Genomic DNA, 23,678 nt, shown 5'->3' on the forward strand with positions numbered 1-23,678 from the left:
TCATTTAGCTATTTGATTTTGAATTTCAGAACCCTTTCAGGTATAAAAAATATATATATTTTTTAAAAATGTGGCCTTTACTACTATAGCGCATAGTAGCGCATTGAATAACACATTCATAAATGGCAAAATACATAAGGAATAAGGTTTTGAAGTGTATGTCTTATATCTAGGAGATATAAGAAAGCTCAGGGAATATATATATATATATATATGTTTTTTTTTACACATATTCAACCCCTTATTTTTGTTGACACAAAACTACCTCTATACTTCCATTAATTTGTATGGGTTACCTTCAGATGCGATCCTGTGACACTTAGTTTGTAGCCAAAACGGTTTTGACGCTAGACAGAAGTTGGCACATCAGCGTTTCCGACATCAGACAAGTCCCGTGGGGCTTATAGGGGTCGTAGAGCAAAACGGAGAACACCAGCGTGTTCGTGAAAGTCTCATCTTTCTATATTAGTCTGTAGGCCAAACTGTTCAGACGCTACAGACGTTGATGTGAGTGGACCAATTTTTTTCTCATGGTTTGACAAACACCGCCGTAGCTCGGCCACTTTCCACCGCAGATGCGGAAAGCCGACATAGGAGGATGTGGCGTACTGAGACACAGCCCATGCATATATCTCTAGCTTAAACTGCCGGATTTTGATAGGGTGTGTCAATAGACTCTTATGGATTTTAAGGGATCAATATCTTTCAGTTACATGATGACGTGTATCTGTGAATCTCCTTTCATTTTGGAAAATGAATGGTTGCATGGTTGCTCAAAAGCTCCCTCATATCTCCTCTCTCCAAATATACAAACATCCCCCTGGGCACACAATGGTTGAATCTACATAGTTTCCACATCATTTCACTCAAATTACGTTCGTTGAACCAACGTGGAATAGATGTTGAATTGACGTCCGTGCTCAGTGGGATAGTTTTGAGAGTCTAGACTGTAACTCAAATAGGTTGTTTAATTAGACTGCCAACAGCTTTCTTTAAAATCAAGGTTTCTTGGATCTGTACCCGGGCTTAAAGGCAATGTTCTGTAACATGTTTATTTAATGTATTGGTTTATTTCATGAAAGAAATGGGTTCAGGATCAAAACCAAGAAAACAGAGACTGAATATAGGCCTTAACTTACTTATGGCTATGACAAATCAGAATTCTGGTGGTATTAGCAACCTGATTACAGGAAACAATAGTTGCAATAAAAAATGTCATCATGAAAACAGGGAACAACAGTAGCTTCGAACGTCCAGCCATGACTAATGAGAATTCAGGTGGCATTCTTGACAGTTTATCTCTCTACCCTGAAACCAATGGGAAGACAGGCCTAACCACCCAGCAAAACGGCATTCACTACAGAGGCATTTTTTGAATGGACCAATTACTATCTCTTCTTCACAGGTCTTGAGACGCATCTCATCGAAACCCATTGTCATTCACACATACCGACAGGGGAGGTGAAAGAATCTGGTCCGGCTTGAAAATTACCATGTCAACTGGTTTCAGGTCAGGGGGAAGGATGTTGACTCCACCCTTTCAGGAGCAGAGAGGTCCATATAACTTCAGGGGACGTGACTAAGTCATTAGTTAACAACGATTACAACCAAGCTGAGCTGACCTGCATTGACTCTCCTCTACAACCTCTGCCTGAGCTTCATTGATTTTACAACAAAAAACAAGAATTCTTCAAAATGGTGTCAATGGGTAGACAGATGCTGGGCTTCGTCCTGGCTATCATCGGGTTCCTGGGGACCATTATTGTGTGTGCCCTGCCTATGTGGAAAGTCACAGCCTTCATCGGAGCCAACATCGTGACTGCTCAGGTCATCTGGGAGGGCTTGTGGATGAACTGTGTGACCCAGAGCACGGGACAGATGCAGTGCAAGATCTATGACTCCCTCCTGGCCTTACCCCAGGACCTGCAGGCTGCCAGAGCTCTGAGCGTCATCGCCATCATCGCATCATGCTTCGGCATCCTCTTGGGAATTTCTGGAGGAAAGTGCACCAACTTTGTGGAGGATGAGGCTTCCAAAGCTAAAGTAGCCATTGCCAGTGGGATCATCTTCATCGTGGCTGGCGTCCTCATCCTCGTCCCTGTCTGCTGGTCCGCCAACACCATCATCAGGGATTTTTACAACCCTCTGCTGGTCGAGGCCCAGAGGAGGGAGCTGGGGGCCTCACTGTACATCGGCTGGGGCACCGCAGGGCTCCTGATCCTGGGAGGGGGGCTCCTCTGCAGCTCCTGCCCACCCAAGGAGGAGCGTGACGACTACCCAGTGAAGTATTCACAGGCAAGATCCACAGCTACCAGCAGAGCTTACGTTTGAGCTGGAAACTGTTGAAAGAAAGACTGTAAATTATTTGATTATCTTTGGCAATCTTCTGTGAAATGAAAATACCATGCAAGTTACTGGTATTATCCAGTCTTGTTCTTTTCCATTTTCCATTTTGAAAGTGATGTGAAATCAGAACAGAATGAATATGTGAAAACAAATTAACTGAGCACTTCAGAACTTTGCAAGAAAAAGACAAGACAGAACGGTTGCCTATAAGAAATGACGTTACAGAGAAGTAGTGCTAGTCTATACGCAGTGTAGAGGAATCATCTCATGGGTCATGGGGTGATGACTGAAGTGAATTGAAGCCATTCCCATAACCCTAACTTATCTTTTACCGTATAAGGACACTGTGCCAGAATGATAGTATTGATGTAAGAACATGGACTATATGTATATTATACATGTATAATTGACTTGTCATAACTTTGTACAGTAGATCACAGTATGTTTTGCAAACAGCCAATATATGTTGATTGATTATGTCTAAAGAACTTAATCAATTGCAAACCTTATTTTTTTGTATAAAACATTTCCATCAAAGTTTATACATTGGTGTTAACTGTCTTTTTTAAGAAATTGACTCCAAGTTACTGTGATTTCCTTTTTCTCAGCTGAAATCTTAGCTGAAAATGTCTAATAGCATAGTTTTAGGTGAAATGACCTACTGACAATCCTCCCTCACTGTCTTCTGTTTGAATGACACCAAAAGTGGGACTTTACATCGCATTGATTCGAGTAAGAAAGTGAGAAAAGTATTTAACCCTGTCACACAATCCTGAGAACACTGATTTCTTCTAAGGATTTGAAATAGATTTCCCCCATTATTAGAAATACTCACTGAGACATTTACTTTAAAGACTGGCAGTGACAGATTGACAAAATCTTTGAGGGGCAAGAATGTACAGATGAACCAGTTACACAACTTAAGCTAGGTTAGATAAAAACTATTGTCTGTAAAACAAGCTCTGCTATTTAAACTGGCTTCCTCTCAGAACCAGCTATGTAGAGATGATGTGCAGAGATTGGCCAAAATGTATAGGCCTACTGGATATTTTCATCATTTATTGTTATTTAAATTGAACAAAATGGTAGAACCTGGTTTGTTTTCATTGTTCATTCATTGTTGAATAGACAATTGTCACTATTTTCTCAAACAAGAAGCATTAAGAACAGTATCACCTTACCACCCCTAAAACTACATCGTAATTCCTTGTGCCAAGTATACCAAAACATGTCTCGTTACATCTTCTTCTTGTGACAGTGAGACGCTGTTTACATACATTACACAATGCTTAAGTTAACAGTGCACATTATAAAAATATGTTGTATGAATTTAAACAGATCAGATTATCTCTTGCCCCCAGCCCCACCTCTCTCTTTTCTGTCCATTGCCGTGCCAATGCAATGTGAATGTCTCCAAATCGGGGCATACTGCATGCTCTGGAATCTGGTGACCTCTCTAACCCAGTGAAAGTGAAGCTTGGCACAGGTGTGTCAGGAAAGCAAAACAAATCACTGTTGATTTTTAGTTGAGAATGTGTAAACTAAGAAGGTATGATGAGTTCACATAAACACAGAGGGCGAGAAGGGTACTTTATAGGGCTTAGTGCTCCCCTCCTCTGTTTTCTTTTCTGTCCTCCCATGACTATTTATAAACTTATTTCAGCACTATTTGCCATCTATTGCTAACAAAGTCAAATTAATCCCATTGAAAGTTAATTTTGCTGAGCTTTCAAGCTGGTGAGTTTTCAAGCACATGCCTACATTCCTCATAGGATGTTTGAACAATAAAAGCTTAGTAAACTGATCTACCTCCAAAAAGGCGAATAAAATGAATCTCCCACCTTTATTATCCACACAGAACAATGTATCCTGTAAGGCTGGTATTATTTGGCTGGCTCTCCGTTTCTTAAAGCTGGACCAGCCAGTAACACTCTTCTTTCTCATTTTCAAATGCACCAAAACACCTGATTGCCTTCCAATATTAACTTGGAGACACAAAGAGTTAGTCAATGAGTAGAGAGAGACAGAGAGACACTGCATTCAGAATGTGTTCCATGGGCATTCAGATGCTGGGCAGTGCCCTGGCCTTGATCGTCTGTGTAGGGAACGACCATTGTCGGCGGCGTGCCCATGTGGAAGGTCATAGACTTCATCTGAAAAAACAATGTCACCTCGCAAACCATCTGGGAGGGCATCTGGATGAGCTGTGTTTAGCCCATGGCCCATGGGCCAGATGCAGTTTAAGGTATATGACTCCATGATGTCCCTCAGCTCCGACCTGCAGGTTGCTAGAGCGCTGGTCTGTATAGAACTCAAAATGGTTCTACCTGGAACCGAAAGGGTTCTTCAAAGGGTTCTCCAATGGGGACAGCCAAAAAGCTATATTTTTCTAAGAGTGTATGAGTGTATTAATATGCTACTGTTTAGATATACACTGAACAAAAATATAAACATAACATGTAAAGTGCTGGTCCCATGGTTCATGAGATGAAATAAAAGATCCCTTAATTCTCTCCAATTCTGCGCACAAATCTGTTTACATTAGCATTTTAGTGAGCATTTTATCCTTTATCAAGATAATCCATCCACCTGACAGGTGTGACATATCAAAAAGCTGATTAAACAGCATGATCATTACACAGGTGCACCCTGTGCTGGGGACAATAAATAGCCACTCTAAAATATACAATTTTGTCACACAACACAATGGCACAGATGTTTCAAGTTTTGAGGCAGAATGCAATTGGCATGATGACAGCAGGAACGTCCACCAGAGCTGTTGGCAGAGAATTGAATGTTCATTTTTCTACCTTAAGCCACCGCCAATGTCGTTTTAGAGAATTTCAACCACAGACCACGTGTAACCACACCGGCCCAGGACCTCCAGATCCGACTTCTTCACCTGCGTGGGGGGGGGGGCAGCTGAAGAATCCTTTTGGAACCCTTTTTTCTAAGAGTGAAGTGTTTCTCTGGCTAATCAATCAAAAAGTTAAGTGCATATTTTCCTTCATAGTACAGTTTTTTTGCATACAACATCTTTCCACTGGTACCTTTTCCTTTATATTCCAATGTCCGTCCATTTCTGTCTGTAATAAAAAACAAATTCTGATTGGCCGGGCCTGGCTCTCTAGTGGGTCGGCCTGGCTCCCAAGTGGGTGGGCCTATGCCCTCCCAGGTCCACCCATGGCTGAGCCACTGCCCAGTCATGTGAAATCCATAGATTAGGGCCTTATTCATTTATTTAAATTGACATATTTCCTTAACTGTAATTCATAAAAATCGTAGAAATTGTTGCATGTTGCGATTATATTTTTGTTCAGTATATGTAAATGTTATTTGTTTCTCGAATTCCTGGCAAGTTGATTATACACTGTTGCAAATTATATTAGTCAGCAACTTTTTTACTGTTGTATGTTCTCTGTTTTATTACAATAAACTATCTTTTCATATTTCAGATGAGTGTTTGTTGATTCAGTACTCCCACTGATGTCCTTGTTTTCAGTATACGCATTCATCATGATCATATAATGTTCTCTGTAAGGTTCAAATAGAACCATGGTCAAACAGGAACTGGTGTCAGAGAATTCCACACATGCTTCAAACTCAATGACCGCTTCAATGTGTTTTTCGACCAACATATACAATTTCAAGGCTTGCAAACATTGGGTATGTCTATTGTGACAGATATTGTTGTATCAACCCACTCTCGTAATCTTTAAATCAATAAAATAATCAACTATGTTTGAGTTCATAAAAAGACTGGTGTGAGTTGAGAAGGTTTACACTAAGCTGTGAGAAAGTTATGTTCCCCTGTTATCAGACCTGTAGATCAGGGAGAGTCTCCAGTTCCGCTGTCCTCGTGCAGAAATATTGAGAGCTTAAAATGACTTAATCCCTTAATTGCGTCTAATTTGTCTCACCATAAAATTTTCTCTTTGCCTTAGGTGTTTTTGTTATTGTGTTATTAAGATAAAGTTTAACATCAAGTCATTGATTGTCACATTATATTCAGTAGTGTTACAGAAAGACTGTCCAGTAATATTCAGTAAGATTTGAATGATCAAATCCTCCTCATATTCCACCCAGTATAAATTTATGCTTCATTGTTTCACTCTGAATGACAGTTTCACTGCTGCTCGTTCTCTTAATATTCTATTCAAAGAAACCTGCAATATTGTGGAACACCTCAGTCATGTCCCTCCATCAAATAGGTCCGACACTGTTGACACACTACTGCTATCTAGTGGTATATAAAGTGCCTTCAGAAAGTATTCAGACCTCTAGACTTTTTCCACATTTTGTTATGTTACAGAGTTATTCTAAAATGGATTAAATGAAGAAATCCCCAGCAATCTACACATAATACCCCATAATGACAAAGCAAAAACTGTTTTTTCGATTTTTTACAAATTTACTAAAAATAAAAAACTGAAATACCTTATTTACATAAATATTCAGGATGCTCAGGTGGATACTGTTTCAATTTATCATCCTTGAGATGATTCTACAACTTGATTGGAGTCCACCTGTGGTAAATTCAATTGATTGGACATGATCTGGAAAGGCAAACACCTGTCTATATAAGGACCCACAGTTGACAGTGCATGTCAGAGCAAAAACCAAGCCATAAGGTCGAAAGAATTGTCCGTAGAGCTCCAAGACAGGATTGTGATGAGGCACAGATCTGGGGAAGAGTACCAAAAAATGTCTGCAGCATTGAAGATACCAAAGAACACAGTGGCCTCCATCATTCTTAAATGGAAGACATTTGGAACTTCCAAGACTCTTCCTAGAGCTGGCCACCCGGCCAAACTGAGCAATCGGTGGAGAAGGGCCTTAGTTAGGGAGGTGACCAAGAACCCTATGGTCAGTCTGACAGAGATCTAGAGTTCCTCTGTGGAGATGGGACAACCTTCCAGAAGAACAACCATCTCAGCAGCACTCCACCAATTAGGTCTTTATGTTAAAGTGGCCAGACGGAAGCCACTCCTCAGTAAAAGGCATATAACAGCCCGCTTGGAGTTTGCCAAAAGACAACTAAAGACTCTCAGACCATGAGAAACAAGATTCTCTGGTCTAAATGAAACCAAGATTGAACTCTTTGGCCTGAATGACAAGCATCACCCCTTGAGGAAACCTGGCACCATCCCTACGGTGAAGCATGGTGGTGGCAGCATCATGCTGTGGGGATGTTTTGCGCCTGCAGGGAGTGGGAGACTAGTCAGGATCAAGGGAAAGATGTATGGAGCAAAGTACAGAGAGATCCTTGATGAAAACCTGCTCCAGACCACACAGGACCTCAGATTGGGGTGAAGGTTCACCTTCCAACAGGACAACAACCCTAAGCACACAGCCAAGACAATGCAGGAGTGGCTTCAGGACAATGTCCTTGAGTGGCCCAGCTGGAGCCCGGAATTGAACCTGATCGAATATCTCTGGAGAGACCTGAAAATAGCTGTGCAGCAACACCCCGCATCCAACCTGACAGAGGTTGAGAGGATCCGCAGAGAAGAATGGGAGAAACTCCCCAAGTACAGGTGGTCCAAGCTTGTAGCATCATACCCAAGAAGACTCAAGGTGCTTCAACATAAGGGTCTGAATACTTATGCAAATGTAATATTTCAGTTTATTTTTTTTAATAAACATTTCTAAAATCCTGTTTTTGCTTTGTCATTATGGGGTATTGTGTGTATATTGACTAGGAAAAAACCCAATATAATCAATTTTAGAATAAGGCTGCAAACTAACAAAATGTGGAAAAAGTCAAACGGTCTGAATACTTTCTGAAGGCACTGTACATAATGTATGTTTCCCACTGTGTCCTGTAGTGTGCCTGTTAGGAAGTAGGATGGACAATGTCCAACCTAGAACCAAACAACACATTGCATAGGCCTTCCTATCAGTAAAACGGACCATACTTATACCTTTTAAGGTGTGTAAACCGCAGTGCTTCAGCATGGACATTTGGTTAAGGGAATTCATTGACTTATTGACTATGGAACGAGCGGCATCTGCCCTCCAAGACCATGACAATGACCCAGAGGGTCACTGGAACACTAGAATAACGTGTAAACCATAGAGCATAGCCTAGTATATAAACTGTGTATTTGTTTATGAACTATACCCCCCTTCTTGCCAGGTCCCAGAGGATGCCTAGCTTGTTGTGGCAGGGATCAATGGGTGTCCTCCCCCTTCTATTGTTTATTGTCATGTTTGGATGTTGGTTGTCTGTCCCATGTAGCTCAGTTGCACTTGCAACACCAGGGTTGTGGGTTCAATTCCCACGGGGGACAAGTACGAAAAAGTATGCACTCACTACTGTAAGTCGCTCTGGAAAACAATGACACACAATGTAAAAAAAACATCTCAGTGTGTTGTTGTCTTTGTAAATGGAAAAGAAAAAAGTATAAATGGAAGAAAAAAATGTGTGGAAATTGCTAGGCTGTAATCACAGAGATAAAAAAGCCAACAGACAATTTGAACATATTGTTAAAACGTATTTTTTCTTTGTTTCATCCCCAGTTCTGCACAAGCTGTAGAACCCCCCATGGCTGTGGAGGAGCTGGGCATCACCCTGTCCATGGTGGGCCTGGCAGGTACCATCCTGATCTGTGCCCTGCCCATGTGGAAGGTCACAGCGTTCATCGGCACCCACCTGGTGGTCATGCAGGTGTTCTGGGAGGGCCTGTGGATGACCTGTGTGTCTGAAACCACGGGACAGATGCAGTGTAAAATCTATGATGCTCTTCTAGACCTGTCCCCTGACCTCCAGGCGGCCAGGGGCCTCATCGTCATCAGCATGGTACTGGGCTGCCTGGCATTCCTCGTCTTCCTTCTGGGAGCTAGGTGTACCAACTGCCTGAGCCATCCCAAGTTCAAAGCCAGCATGGTGCAGGCCGCAGGGGTCACCTTCGCCCTGGCTGGGTTAAGCATCATAGTGGCTGTGTCCTGGACAGCCCAGTCAATCATTAGGGACTTCTATAACCCGCGGGTCCCTGAGGTGCTCAAGAAAGAGATGGGGGCGGCCATCTATGTGGGCTGGGTGACCTCTGGGTTCCTGTTCTGTGGAGGAGGGGTGCTGTGTACCAGCTGTCCTCCAGGGGGGAGAGAGGGCAGGCATGGTTCCAGCAGTAGGTACACCCTGGCTAGGATGCCCACTCACACTCACAGCAGCTACGCCATAAAGAACTATGTGTGAGAGGGGAGTGCTTTATTTGCCTTTTAACTTCAGGCAAATAGTGTTGGCAGGTGTTGGCACTATGAAGAAACACGTCACAGCAAGTTTTTCCATGACAACATTGTTATTTTGTACATTGAATGTCCATGTCTGGTTATTCAGTGTATTGTCTGACTTTCATAGATTTAGAATTGCCCTGGAACTATTTGATAGCTTGGTGGAAGTTTTTAAAAATAAGATCATGTTAATTGATTCTTGTTACAAAATAAGTCTGACTTAGGTAATTGTAGCTATTAAAATGTTCACTCTATCACCATGAAATATGTTTACTGAGGAAATATCTGTTATTGAAATATAATCACTGAAAATCAATAGGTTACTAATATTGACAGTACAACTACGGCAACTGAATGAACCTGATTGTTTTTATATCCCTGTATTGTAATTCACATATTTTCATTTTTCCCCATCCTATTCAACTGTGGTTACTACTTATAATGGGTTTTTGTAACAATGTTTATCACAGTTAATTTTGTGATTAGAATCTGCATGCTAAGAGAATAGAGGCAGTACTTTAGCGGGCAACATATCATGTTCGTTGAATGATTTGCGATTTGAACTTAATAGAAATAAACATTTTGGTTAGAAATGACTTTTGTTGCATCTCTTTTATTTATCTTATTGAAAAAGTGTATCAAAACTCATTAGAAGGGAGAACATTGAACATTCAGAATGAAGTATGAAACATCCTGTACTTTGAGAGGCACACAAGGCTTATTTAACAATTACATGTTCCTATAAGACCAGAGTCAGAGACTGAAGTCAACAAAGCACACAGTGTCATCTGTGTTTTAGCGACTGAGTGGCAAAACTGAAAAAGAGGGATTGTTGTGAAACCATGTCACAGTAAACAGAAGGAATCCCCTTTATTCCCCAGCTGTAGAGCAGGACTGCTGCTCCACGCCCTTTTATTTTCAGGAATCTGTGAGGACCGGTTTCACATCACACAGGCTAGACTCACACACAGGCACACAGACTGTGCCTGCAGCTGGTCAAGCCCTGCTTTCTGTGAGGAGCTAAGCTCAGCTCAGTCATGAAGAGGCAGTTGGAGCCAGCAGTGTTGGGCCTGGGCATTACAGGCTGGCTGTGCGCCATCCTCACCCGTTGCCTGCCCCTGTGGAAAGTCAGCGGTACTCTGGACGACTCCACAGCCACGCTGTCAGCATACTGAGACAGGGTGTGGCTGGAATGGGATCACTGGGACCTCAACCATGACAGTAGCCTCCACTGCTCCTTCTACCAGTCTTTGTTATCTCTCTCTGGAAACTTCTGAACATAGAGAGGCCTGATCATGGCTTGTATAGGTGCTGTGGTCATCAGTATCATTGGAGAGGTGTGGTTTCCGAAGAGGAATCATGTGAAAGTTGTCTCCGGTGTGGTGTTTGTCCCTGTAGCCTGGACCTGCCACCACACTAACAAGCCATTGGAGGGCGCTGTGGTACTGAGGAGAGACTGGGGAGCTGCCCTGTACATAGGATGGATCTCCTCCTCTCTAATGGTAGTAGGGGGAGGGTTTCTCAGTACTAGATTCCCCACGTTCCAGCAGCAGGAGGGGTCAGAAAGAGGGGGTTATACTCCAGGTTATCCTGTGGCAGAGCAGGGGCCAACCAGGCCCTTGGATACTATCCACAGGACTGAATTTAGACACAGCCAGTATGCTCGGGCAACAACACATCCATGAGAAGATGCAATCAGGTATGATTAGGTATGAATAGACCTCTAGGTACTATAGTCAATGTTAGAAATCATGCTTCCACTGCAATGAAGCACTTTGAAAGATGTTGAAGAATTTAGGATAGAGGTAAAGGAGTAGCACTAACCATGGAGTAAATTGCACTTTCAACTGTAATAATTGGGTCTGAAATGTCAATTTGCATAATTTCTGTATTGGTGGTGAAGGTTTACCATTAAAGTGTTACAGTGGCTTCAGAAAGTATTCACACCCCTGGACTTTTCCACATTTTGTTGTGGTACAGCCTGAATTTAAAATGGATTAAATTGAGATGTTATGTCACTGGCCTACACACAATATCCTATAATATCAAAGTGGAATTATGTTTTTAGACATTTTTACAAATTAATATAATGGTAAAAGCTGAAATGTCTTCAGTCAATACGTATTCAGTAAACATTTGCTTAACAAGTCACATGGACTCACTCTGTGTGCAATAATAGTGTTTAACATTACTTTGAATGACTACCCCATCTCTGCACCGCACACATACAATTATCTGTAAGGTCCCTCAGTCGAGCAGTGACCTTCAAACACAGATTCAAACACAAAGATCAAGGAGGTTTTCCACTGCCTTGCAAAGAAAGGCACCGATTGGTAGATGGGTATAAAAAAAGCAGATATTGAATATCCCTTTAAGCATGGTGAAGTTATTTACTACACATTGGATGTTGTATCAATACACACAGTCACTACAAAGATACAACCGTCCTTCCTAACTCAGTTGCTCGAGAGGAAGGAAACCACTCAGGAATTTCACTGAGGCCAATGGTGACTTTAAGTTACAGTGTTTAATGGCTGTAATAACAGAAAACTGAGGATGGATCAACAACATTGTAGTTACTCCACAATACTAACCTAAATGACCAAGTGAAAAGAAGGAAGCTTGTAGAGAATAAAAATATTCCAAAACATGCATCCTGACTGTAATAAGGCACTAAAGTAAAAGTGCGAAAAATGTGTCAAAGAAATTGACTTTATGTCCTGAATACAAAGCATTATGTTTGGGGCAAATCCAACACAACACATTACTGATTACCCCTCTTCATATTTTCAAACATGGAGGTGGCTGCATCATGTAATGGGTATATTTGTCATCGGCAAGGAGTAGGGAGTTTTTAAAAATATTATATATTATATAAAAAGAAACGGAATAGAGATACTGTAAGCACATGCAAAATCCTTGAGGAAAACCTGGTTGTCTGCTTCACAAAGACACTGGAAGACAAATTCACCTTTCAGCAAGATAAGAACCTAAAACAAGGCCAAGTATACACAAGACTTGAAAATATCTCGAGCAACAACCAACTTGCCAGACAGAGCTTGAAGAATTTAAAAAAGAATCATGTGCAAATATTGTACAATCCAGGTGTGCAAAGCTCTTAAGAGACTTACCCAGAAACACTCACAGCTGTAATCGCTACCAAACGTGATTCTAACATGTATTGATATTGAGATATATCGGTATTTGAGGCGGCAGGTAGTGTTGGGCCAGTAACCGAAAGGTTGCTACATCAAATCCCCGAGCTGACAAGGTACAAATCTGTCGTTCTGCCCCTGAACAAGGCAGTTAACTCACTGTTCCTAGGCCGTCATTGTCAATAAGAATTTGTTCTTAACTGCCTTGCCTAGTTAAATAAAATATTTAATACATTTGCAAACATTTCTAAAAACATGTCATTACGGGTATTGTGTGTAGATGGGTGAGAAGATTTTTGTCTGGGACAAAATGTGGAATAAGTCAAAGTATGAATAGTTTCTGAAGGCACTGTATCTTACAATAATGGTATAAACTTGGGATAAAGTGTCATATCTACTGTATTGGCATAGGGCTATTGATACCATTTTTGGAGAGACTATGCCGTAGTAATCACAAAATAATGAATAAAAACAATGAAATAGATTACGTTTTTATTTGCAATTGTTTATAAGACTCATATTTAATTATGAATAAACATATATAAATTAAGGTGTTAAATAAACTATTCATAACAAAATATGCCTTTTCAAACATGGCGAAATGGTAAACTGGGTAAAATGAAAGGCAGGGTCAAAGCCATATGAATTACTTTAGAAGAAGTTGACTCACAAAATAAACATAATTAAATTATAGTAATTTTTTGTTTACAAGCAAACATTCGAGTGGTGCATGCTCACAGCAAAAATACTGAATGTTATCAGATCTTCAACCAAAACTAATATTAGAACAGACACTGGAAATACGAAGGGCTCCATTGGTATTAGAAATAGTGGCCTCTTTAATGAGGGGTTTGCAGTTTGTGTGGCAGCGGTGGTGGTAAGATAGTGTATGTATGTAGTCCTATAGGGCTCTGTGTGAAGGCTATTCCAGCCGCTCGTCTCCCTCTTCCACATCCTTCAGACTGAGCACCTCCAGGGAACCTTTACCTTTCGTCTCACAGCGGATCAACTCATCTATCTCCCTGAAGCAGCCCGGGTCCACCAGACACACCTGGAGGATGGAGGGAGATATATATATATATATATATATGAGAGAAAGAGAGAGGTGGGAGGGAAAGCAGTGTTGTTGTTGCATTACTTGAATTATTTACTACAAGTGTATACAGTGTATTACATATTCCTTTTGTTATCAAGTCTAGATAACTATTTTAGTTTAGAGCAGGGGTGTCAAACTCATTCAATGGAGGGCCTAGTTTTATGCAGGTTTTTGGTTTTTCCTTTCAATTAAGACCTAAACAACCAGGTGAGGGGAGCGCTTTACTAATTAGTGACCTTAATTCATCAATCAAGTACAAGGGAGGAGTGAAAACTCGCAGACACTCGGACCTTCGTGAAATTAGTTTGACACATGTGCTTTAGAGCCCTACGGTGTAGCCTAGTATAAACCAGAGGGATCTGTCTCTCACCATCTCCAGCTGGTCGTCAAAGTCTTCACTTTCCACCACCTTGAGGAGGGGTTTGAGTTTCTCCTTCAGCCTCTTGCCGTCTTTGGCCGGCAGGACCAGCCTCAGCCTCATGTGGGCCCTCTGGATCTCTATGGACTCTTTCAGCTGCCTAATTACCTCCAGAGCCTTGGAACAAACAGCAGTTAGATTCATGGGGCATTAGCATGACAAAGACTGTCATTAGTTGGTATGTACTGAAACCCAGTAAGTATTCTGGTTTATGTAGCTAAACAACAAACAGGTTCAGTGTTTAATATGACAGACTAAACTCCTCACTGAAAGGAAAACATTTATGGCTAAATCTAGCCACTGCTTGTACACACAGTATGCACAGTGAGTGAGCATTTAAAACAAAGCCGTTCATGCATGTTCAGCCGTTCATCCATGTCGTTTATATAAAAATATGGCAAATGTGTAGACTCCAGAGTGCACTGTAGCAACAACCTTTTGTCCCAGCCATACCTGCTGCTTGGTGCTTTTGTTGGCCTTGACAGAGTAGTGGATATCCTTCATGGCCCTCTCTATGAGGTTGACTGTGTATGGTCGCTTGGTCTCTGGGTTCACACACTTCTCTGCCACGATGGTCGCAATGTCTCTGAAACTCGTCTCCAACTGGCTCTGCCTCTCCTTGTCTGAAACTTGGAGTTCTCCTTTAGCTAAAATCTGAGAAAGAAAATACATACTGAACAGGCAAATCTCACAACAACAACATAACATTGAATGAATGTGAGTAATATTGATTACTGGTGTTCTGTTTATCTGTCAATGTATTTACTTGTTTACAAATCTCTGTCAGGTCGTCTGTTCCAAAGGCTTTTGACAGATCATCTTTCTTGGCAACCTGACCCTTTGAAACATTATTGAAAACAGAGCTGGTCTGCAGCACTTCATCCAGGTCCTTCTCTCTGTGTAATTGGCAAATGAAAATGGCATGGCGATTTATTAAGTGTTTACATGGGGCTTTGCTATCTCAGTTTCCTAATCCTGGGGTGCACATTTTTGCCCTAGCACTACACACCTGATTCCACTAATCAAAGGTTTGACAATGAGTTAGATAGTGGAATCAGGTGAATAATGCTAGGGCAGATAGTGGAATCAGGTGAATAGTGTTTCAGTATGATATGTTAAATAAAGGAATAACGACAGACACCAATGTCAGGTTCAATAGCCTTGTTTGTGCATTGTACGAATGGCTACAACTGGAGTCCGGGGAACAGTCCGGCTAGTCGATTACCTATCAACTAGACTCCGTAACATCATCCTTTTCAATAGAAAGTGCAAACATAAAGGCATAACATTAAATTCTTAACAGTCAGGTCATAACAATAGAAAAAGCATTACATTTCTTTTTACTTCAGTTGTCATCTTCCTTTTTTAATTTCAATTTAATTATTTAAGAACAAATATAGATTTTAATTAACCGAGGGCAAGTTAACAGTCCCTTGCTTACAGAGTAAGCCTGTCCGGTGGCTTGCACAGCCGACCCACCCAGTGAGTAAGTATTGGCTCTGACAGGGGTAGGATTAGGGGCACGAGCTGGAGAGCTTGGTGGGGTAGAAGCCTCACCTTCAGTTGGCCCATGTCTCAATTCTGCACCCCTTACCCTTAGGCCTGGACTGTGATCCAGCTCATCTAGGTGAGTGTATGGCGTGTTCTGGTTTGTCTGCTCTGCTACGCGCAGATCCACCCGATTGCGACGATAGAGGGAGCCACCAACATCCACCAGGTAAGAACGTGGTGCAACTCTCTGCAGGCATGTGCCCAGCCTCCAAAGTCCTGTGTGGTCTCCCGGCAGCGGTTTCATCCTTATCGTTTCACCCACCTCCAGCTCTGGTAGGTCCCGAGCAGTCCGGTCGTAGAAGCACTTAGCGAGCTGCTTTCTGTGACGCAGTTTGTCCGTGACGCCAACCATGATGCAGGGCTCAAGTAGCTTGTTAGCTACGGGGATGGTAGTCTTCAGACGTCTGGACAGAAGGCGTTGTGCTGGGCTGCTGTCCATGTTTTCAGTGGGTGTGTTCCTCCACTGTAAGATCGCTTTCCATGGGTCGTTGCTGTCGCGCAAGGCCCTGCTTAACAGGTTTTTTGCAATCTTGACAGCTGATTCTGCCTTGCCATTTGCTTTTGGGTGTCTTGGAGAAGAGGTCACGTGGTCAAACTCCCATTCTGAGGCGAAACGCTTGAACTGTGCAGTGAATTGTGGGCCATTGTCCGTGATTACCTTGTCAGGCTGACCTTGCCTTGCAAACTGCGCCTTGCAGCGCTTTATGACCGTCTCTGCAGACAAGTCAGGGAGCAGTTCAATTTCCCAAAAGTCAGAGTAGTGATCAACGATGAGAAGATAGTCCTTTTGTCTGTGGCTGAATAAGTCCATGCTGACGATTTGCCAGGCCCTTGTGGGCAGTTCGTGTGACATCATGGTTTCCTTTTGCTGTTCATGAGCGTACTCGTTGCATGTGGTACAGTTGCTGACAAAGTCTTTAATTTCTGCTCGCATGTTTGGCCAGTATAATGTTTCACGAGCCTGGCGGTAGCATGCATCACCTCCAACGTGACTGGAGTGTATGCGGGTAAGCATCTCTGGACGTAGTGATTTGGGAATAATGACCTTCTGACCTCTGAACAAGACGCCATTTTGCACGCTGATCTCATCTCGAAAGGTCCAGTATTCTCTCACTGTGAAAGGTGTCTCCTCTTTCAGGTATGGCCAACCTGCGAGAGCCATGGACTTCAGTGACTGTAGGCATTCGTCCTTGTCAGTGTGTTGCCTTATCTGGGATAGGCGGTGATCTGTGACGTTTAAGTAGTCTGCCTGATTGATCTGTTGAACATCTTGTTGTTCCTGCTGTAGCGAACAGATGGCCTGCTGCTGATAGACAGTGCCTCTGCCTGTACATTGTGTTGTTGCCCTGCTCAGTGTGTCGCTGATGTACATCTCTGGTCCTGGCTTGTAAATGACCTTCAGGCTGTAGTTTTGCAGAGTCAGGAGCATGCTTTGAAGCCTCTTGGGCGCGTTGAGGAGAGGTTTACTGAATATGGAAATGAGTGGTTTGTGGTCAGTTTCAGCGATGACCAGGTCTCGCCCATATAAGTAGTGATGGAATCGCTGGCAGGAGAAGACGATGCTGAGGCACTCTTTCTCAATTTGTGCATAGTTTTGTTCGGTGGGGGTGAGCGCTCTCGAGGCAAATGCAACGGGCTGGCCTTCCTGCATAAGGCAGCATCCAAGTCCCCTTTGGCTGGAGTCGCTCTGGATTGTGACAGGCTTCATGACGTCGTAGTAGCGCAACACTGGCATGGATGAAGCCAGAGATTTCATCTCCTGCACTGCGGCCTCGTGCTTGGGTAGCCAGTGCCATGGTGTGTCTTTGTCCAGCAACCGGCGCAGAGGCTCACAGACTGCTGATAGGTGTGGCATGAACTTTGCAAGATAGTTTGCAAAGCCGATGAGACGCTGTACTCCTTTTGCATCAGACCGGTTTGGCATGTCGAGGATCGCTCTGACCTTGTCTGGGTCCGGCTTCAGGCCTTTTGCCGAGAGAATGTGGCCATGGAAGTGGACGTCTTTCACCTTGAACTGCAGCTTCTTCAGGCCAAGGCGAAGCTTAACTGATCGGCAGCGCTCCATCAGTGCCAGGAGCTTCACATCGTGGTCGCGTACTGCTTCTTCGTCTGTGTCACCACAGCCTACGATCAGGACATCATCTGCGATGGGTTCAATGCCCTTGAGCCCAGCCAGTAACTCGTGCTGCTTACGTTGGTATATCTCAGGCGCCATCGAGACACCAAACGGGAGCTTGAGCCAGCGTTTCCGACCCCAGGGGGTCCAGAAGGTAGTCATGAGGCTGCTTTCTTCATCCAGCTTGCATTGAAGGAATGCATCTCGGGCATCCACCAAGGTTAAAATCCTGGCCTTGGGAAGCATATAGAGGACATCCTCTAGTGTCGGCATGATGTAGTGGGATCGTTTCAGTGCTTGGTTCAGATGCTTTGGGTCGATGCAGACCCTCAGCTTCTCTGGTTTTTTCACTATGACCATATTGCTGATCCAGTCAGTTGGTTCAGTCACAGATGTCATGTGGCCATCAGCCTCATACTTGTCCAGCTGGGCCTTCACAGCCACTTTCATTGCAATGGGCACATTGCGAGGAGCACACTGGACTGGAGTGATGCTCTCATCCACTTCAAAGTGTACCTCCCCAGGCACAGATTCAACGGGCATGTTGAATACATCGTCATATCTGCTAAGTAGTTGTTCTTTGGACAGGGGTCCATGCTGGACATGATCCACGATGTGCAGGTCATTTGGTACAGTGAACTGCATCAGTCCCAGGCGTTCGCATGTAGAGCCTGAGAGGAGAGGATGTTGACTGGTTTTTACAATCTCAAACTCCAGCTTGTGTTTGCGTCCCCAAATAACACATTCGGTCTCAAAGGTGCCCATAGAGCTCATTAGCTCTCCTGAGTAGAGCTTTAGTCTAGTATCGCTGGGCAATAGATGTGTGTCAGGTGCCAGATTGATTTTGTCTTTGTAGCTCATTACGTTGCATGTAGCACCAGAATCCAGTTGACATTGTTGTTGCTTGTTGTGTAATCGTAGTGTCACAAACCATTTCTTCCCTCTTGAGTGTACAGCCCCAATGGATTCATGCATGTAAATGTTACTTTCACTTTTCAGCTCTGAACATTGAATGACATCATCAACACAGTGAATCTTGCCCTCACTCACCCTTCTTTTGCTTTTGAGACACACTTTTGCAAAATTATTACTAGTTCCACAAGCTCTGCATGGTTTTCCGTAGGCAGTGCAGTGGTCTTTGCCACGTGTGTGTATTCCCACAGTATTTACATGCTACGGGGCTCTCTGTGTTCACCGTTTGTGGTGAATTGCTCTGCCTCGATTGGTTTAGTCTGAATGTCTGCCTAGCAACAGCGTGAACGGTATCAACGTCGGAGCGTGGGGTTTCGATTTCCATTGCTCTCATTCTCATGTCAGTGACTTCAGCAGTGCGGCACATTTCAATGGCAGTTACTAATGTTAAGTCTCTCTCTCTCAGTAGACGCCGGCGTGTATCCTCATTTGCAATTCCCAGCACTATTTTGTCACGAATCAATTCATCTTTCAATCCCCCGTATTCACAAGTGGCGGATTTCTCTCTCAAACGGGTTACAAAGTTGTGTACTGACTCACCCTCTTCCTGTTTACAGCTTCGAAAACGAACCGCTCATAAATTACGTTTCTGGCGGGTTTGAAGTAATTCTCCAATGCATCCAATATAGCCTTTGCATCACACTGTTGACGTGCTGTGAGGGTGAGATTGTGCCGGTAGATATGCCTGCATTCGCTGCCCATTAAACTCCTCAGAGTTGCCGCTTGTACCTCGTTGGGTTTCTCATGTAGACCGGTCGCCAGCGCATAGTCCTCGAATTCATCCCTGAAGTTGTCCCAATTAGTATTCCAGTCCCCTGTGAGAACCATGGGATTTGGTGGCGGAATGTTCGCTGCCATAGCAATGGAATATGAGATTTCTTTGCCTTCAGTCATTGACGTAGGTAGTGATGCTAGCTAGGCAGCTAACAATGAGTTGATCAGTGTTGTGAGTAGGAAACGGCGTGTGTTCGCATATGGAACGTAACTGCGCCTATACTGTACTTAGCTACAAAAATAACAAACGTGTTATCCGAGCCACTTCTGACACCATGTTTCAGTATGATATGTTAAATAAAGGAATAACGACAGACACCAATGTCAGGTTCAATAGCCTTGTTTGTGCATTGTACGAATGGCTACAACTGGAGTCCGGGGAACAGATAGTGGAATCAGGTGAATAGTGCTAGGGCAGATAGTGGAATCAGGTGAATAGTGCTAGGGCAAAAACAAAAATGTGCACCCCTTTGGTTCCCCAGGACAGAAACACTGTGCTAGATGATGCTTTCAATATCTATAGGTATTGATAGGCTAATCTCGACAACCTAAAAACAAATATTATGTGAACTCAGACCAGCTATTGGATTTGGTTCTGGGGAGGTCGAGGGGGTGTCCCCTTTCGAAATTCAAAAGATGCCAGGTGTAGATGACTCAAAGTCCAAAGAATCAGTGATGCAAAACACATGGCACCTAGACTGTTCCTCATATCCTCATTATTCCACAGCCTCTCGACTCTGGGTAAGAATATAATGCACGATACAAGACAAGTGAGCCATGATAATGACATGAGTCATGACTTGCTACTCTGAAACAGCACATTAGATTGTATTATTTACATATTTATTTACATTCGTAGCTAATTATAAATACATCAAAGCTGAAAGCATACTACCATTAGTCGTATTACTACTGGTGTTTGCTATATGCCTCGGTGGGTATCAAACAGATCCAACTAGCTAACGTTAGCTATCATAGCTACGCAGCTAGCTAAATTCCTAAAATACTCACGCTCCAGATCTCCAGCTCATCACTTTATTTTTGTAGCAGGCGATTTCAAATCGTTTTCCTCCCTTTTTCATCCTCACCACCGCCACATTTGTGAGTCGGATCTGGTTTGTTGGTGTAAATATAGACATATTTCTGCTTTACAAGACAGATGAATCTGTCAGTAACACTATTTTTTTTTTAGCGGCGCTGGTGTGCTATGTGTTTCACAAAAATTCCGCCGGACTGAAACATACTATGTGCAAACGGTCCTATTTTTTGTTGGTCTCTGATGGAATTGTTTAGTATTTTTTTTTAAACATTTAAATTTTGTACGGTACCATAACGACTGCTACGAATAAATACAAATATGTTTACTTTTTATGTATTTGACAAACTAGATACTTTGCATAAAATATCACGTGTAAATGAAGTTGTTCCTGTACCGGTGTATTTCATCCAGAGAATATAATTGAATGCTTAAAAACTCTGTTGCAAAGTAATGGAATAGAGGGGTGTAAACATATGGCTATGCCTATGGGATATCATCAAATATTTCTATATCTGTAATATAATTAAACCTCCAATTCCCACAATGTATTTCGTTTCATCATGATAACAATTATGGCTGCTCCCAGCTGTTGAACTTTGATGTTCCTAAAACGTTTGTCAATATTTACATTGATGATAAAAAACATTGCACAGGAGAACGAAACAATGTTGCGGGGCTCAACTTTACTGCTTTTGGATTTGATAAACCATGTTTTTGACGCTGCTATTGATAGTGAGTGAGAGTGTCGCGGAGAGAACTGGGTATCTGAAAGGTGAGATCAGGTCAGTCGGCGCATTTTTTATATCAGTGAAAGAATGTCCTCGAGCCAGGTAGCAGCTGCTAGATTCTATTTAAAAAATAACTTTTGTGCCGTTTCTGAGATCTTTAGTTGATGTGTGTATGTATAGTATAGAGATCATATTTCGCGTATGTATAGAGATACTATTAAATTACTAGAAGGGAAGGTCATAAACCCTAAAAGTTCCAATATTGGTAACAATATTGGTCAGGGAGAAATTCTGATTGGAATGAACGGCAGTAGAGGCATAATCCTGATTTTACTTATGCATGAAAATAAAAGTAAGGCATGTGATAGAATGAGATATTGTGTAATAAAATTATTGGCAACCTAAAATAGTCAGAATTAAAAATACAGTTTATAAGGGTTTCATACCAATGTTTTGTATAAATAACCTTTTATGTGTAACAGACCATAAATGTTTAATTTGTTGTTTTCTTGGAAAGCTGTGAGTGCTATTATACGATACAATATCAATTATTGTTGCATTTACAACTTGTCTAAGTCCTATCAACTGATTTGAGCCAGTATATGGTTGTGGATTGACTGCATTGCTTGAATGGAATGTTGGCATATTGGCAGTTAATTTGAAAAACTGTATGGAATCATTCCTCTAAAACTGGTGATATACAACATCCAGGATTAGCATTAGCTACTTTAGCGTGGTGGAAAATTATGTTTCCAAAAGAGAAGTATGCATACTTTCCCCGTTTTTATCACCTTTTCACCATTAAATTAAGGAATAAATTGATGTCTTTGCAGCCTGAATGGAGAATGTTCTATGCACGAACCGGTCCACAGGGGATACGAATGTATAGCCAGCTACATAGATTCCCTTTGGACTGTAAAATGAAACGACTCGATATCACCATTTGCCGGTCTTTGGGCTAATCCAGAACATAATGTCTTTGCAGGAACAAGGAAGACAGTCCGCAGCACCTTCAAGAGTATTTTTTTGTCAGTATGGCAGAACAGGATATACTTGCACACAGCTGCCGATGTTTTGGTTGGAATTTGGTTCTCACTGAAAATGGCATTGAAAAAGGTAATTTAACTCTTCCCTTATTATTTGCTCAAAGAGCAGTTCTGTTTACATTTCTATTAATTCTACTTATTTATTTGTCTACTGGTAAATGAGAGTCAAATTGAGAGCTTGGGACTATAAGGTTATATCTGCATTTATGTCAAATTGAGTTCTTGACATTAATCTGTACAATGTTCTCTATTTACAGTTGAAGTCGAAAGTTTACATAGATTTATGTTGGAGTGATTAAATCTTGTTTTTCAACCACAACCACTTCTTGTTAAAAAACTATAGTTTTTCCAAGTCTGTTAGGACATCTACTTTGGGCATGACACAAGTAATTCTTCCAACAATTGTTTACAGACATATTATTTCACTTATAATTCACTGTATCACAATTCCAGTGGGTCAGAATTTGACATACACTAAGTTACTAAATTGACTGTACCTTTAAACTGTTTGGAAATTTCCAGAATATGATGTCATGGCTTTAGAAGCTTCTGATAGGCTAATTGACTCCGTTACACCAGCTCTGTCTGGTGACCCAAGTTAAACAATTTGGAGGCAATGCTACCAAATACTAATTGAGTGTATGTAAACTTCTGGGAATGGGATGAAAGAAAGAAAAACTGAAATAAATCATTCTCTCTACTACTATTCTGACCTTTCACATTCTTAAAATAAAGTGGTGATCCTAACTGACCTAAGACAGGGAATTTTTAATTGGAATACATGTCAGGATTTGTGAAAACTGAGTTTAAATGTATTTGGCTAAGGTGTATGCAAACTTCTGACTTCAACTGTATATAGTTCTCTAAATACCCCAATTCATGTTAAGTTCAAAAGAATACAATCAAAAAAATTGCTGACATCATTCAAACCAATGGAGATTTGGAACTTTAAAACCAATTATCTCAGAATCATCTTTTTGCAGATAGAACTTTGTCCCAAGCTCTCCAAATGTTACACGTTATTTTTCTCTGTACCCCATTAGAATACTCTTACCAATCCAGTGACCCTCTGGCTCTACAAAGCTGTGGAGTAGGATGGTTACAGTGTTGAGAAAGTGGTTGATGTATCTAAAGCACAGATATTCTATGGATCACAGACTGGAACTGCAAAGGTAAGAGGGTGATTCTGCAACCATGGACTTTT

At 42.0% G+C, this 23,678-nt stretch overlaps 3 protein-coding genes and 1 pseudogene across 3 annotated transcripts in view; 3 read left to right on the plus strand and 1 right to left on the minus strand.

Moving 5' to 3' along the window:
- Positions 1 to 289: 289 nt before the first annotated feature.
- On the plus strand, positions 290 to 9,549 carry cldnj (claudin j). The gene is made up of 3 exons (XM_042294943.1): positions 290 to 2,325; positions 8,588 to 8,640; positions 8,869 to 9,549. The coding sequence occupies exons 1-3, from the start codon at positions 1,696 to 1,698 to the stop codon at positions 9,542 to 9,544; spliced, it is 1,359 nt and encodes a 452-aa protein (XP_042150877.1). The 5' UTR covers positions 290 to 1,695; the 3' UTR covers positions 9,545 to 9,549.
- Positions 9,550 to 10,525: 976 nt separating this feature from the next.
- Positions 10,526 to 11,571, plus strand: LOC112265482 (annotated as a pseudogene).
- A 1,640-nt stretch (positions 11,572 to 13,211) lies between these two features.
- LOC112265483 (ribosome maturation protein SBDS) lies at positions 13,212 to 20,890 on the minus strand. Its single transcript, XM_024442828.2, has 5 exons — positions 20,673 to 20,890; positions 15,015 to 15,144; positions 14,702 to 14,902; positions 14,201 to 14,365; positions 13,212 to 13,785 (listed from the first exon to the last, which is right to left on the minus strand). The coding sequence occupies exons 1-5, from the start codon at positions 20,798 to 20,800 to the stop codon at positions 13,657 to 13,659; spliced, it is 753 nt and encodes a 250-aa protein (XP_024298596.1). The 5' UTR covers positions 20,801 to 20,890; the 3' UTR covers positions 13,212 to 13,656.
- Positions 20,891 to 22,529: 1,639 nt separating this feature from the next.
- Positions 22,530 to 23,678, plus strand: part of tyw1 (tRNA-yW synthesizing protein 1 homolog (S. cerevisiae)) — a 104,938-nt gene continuing 103,789 nt past the window's right edge. Inside the window, 2 exon segments of the mRNA XM_042294944.1 lie at positions 22,530 to 22,544; positions 23,569 to 23,646. Coding sequence (XP_042150878.1) covers positions 22,530 to 22,544; positions 23,569 to 23,646 — 93 coding nt within the window.

The sequence above is a fragment of the Oncorhynchus tshawytscha genome, linkage group LG13, assembly GCF_018296145.1.
Source record: "Oncorhynchus tshawytscha isolate Ot180627B linkage group LG13, Otsh_v2.0, whole genome shotgun sequence".
Classification (NCBI taxonomy): Eukaryota; Metazoa; Chordata; class Actinopteri; order Salmoniformes; family Salmonidae; genus Oncorhynchus; species Oncorhynchus tshawytscha.

Coding starts and splice junctions, on each gene's coding strand:
- cldnj (XM_042294943.1), top strand. CDS start 1,696: ATGGTGTCAATGGGTAGACAGATGCTGGGCTTCGTCCTGGCTATCATC. Junction 2,326..8,587: donor CAGCTACCAGCAGAGCTTAC/GTTTGAGCTGGA, acceptor TGTCCCATGTAG/CTCAGTTGCACTTGCAACAC. Junction 8,641..8,868: donor TCAATTCCCACGGGGGACAA/GTACGAAAAAGT, acceptor TTTCATCCCCAG/TTCTGCACAAGCTGTAGAAC.
- LOC112265483 (XM_024442828.2), bottom strand. CDS start 20,800: ATGTCTATATTTACACCAACAAACCAGATCCGACTCACAAATGTGGCG. Junction 15,145..20,672: donor ATGAGCTGGAGATCTGGAGC/GTGAGTATTTTA, acceptor CCAATTACACAG/AGAGAAGGACCTGGATGAAG. Junction 14,903..15,014: donor TGACAGAGATTTGTAAACAA/GTAAATACATTG, acceptor TTTCTTTCTCAG/ATTTTAGCTAAAGGAGAACT.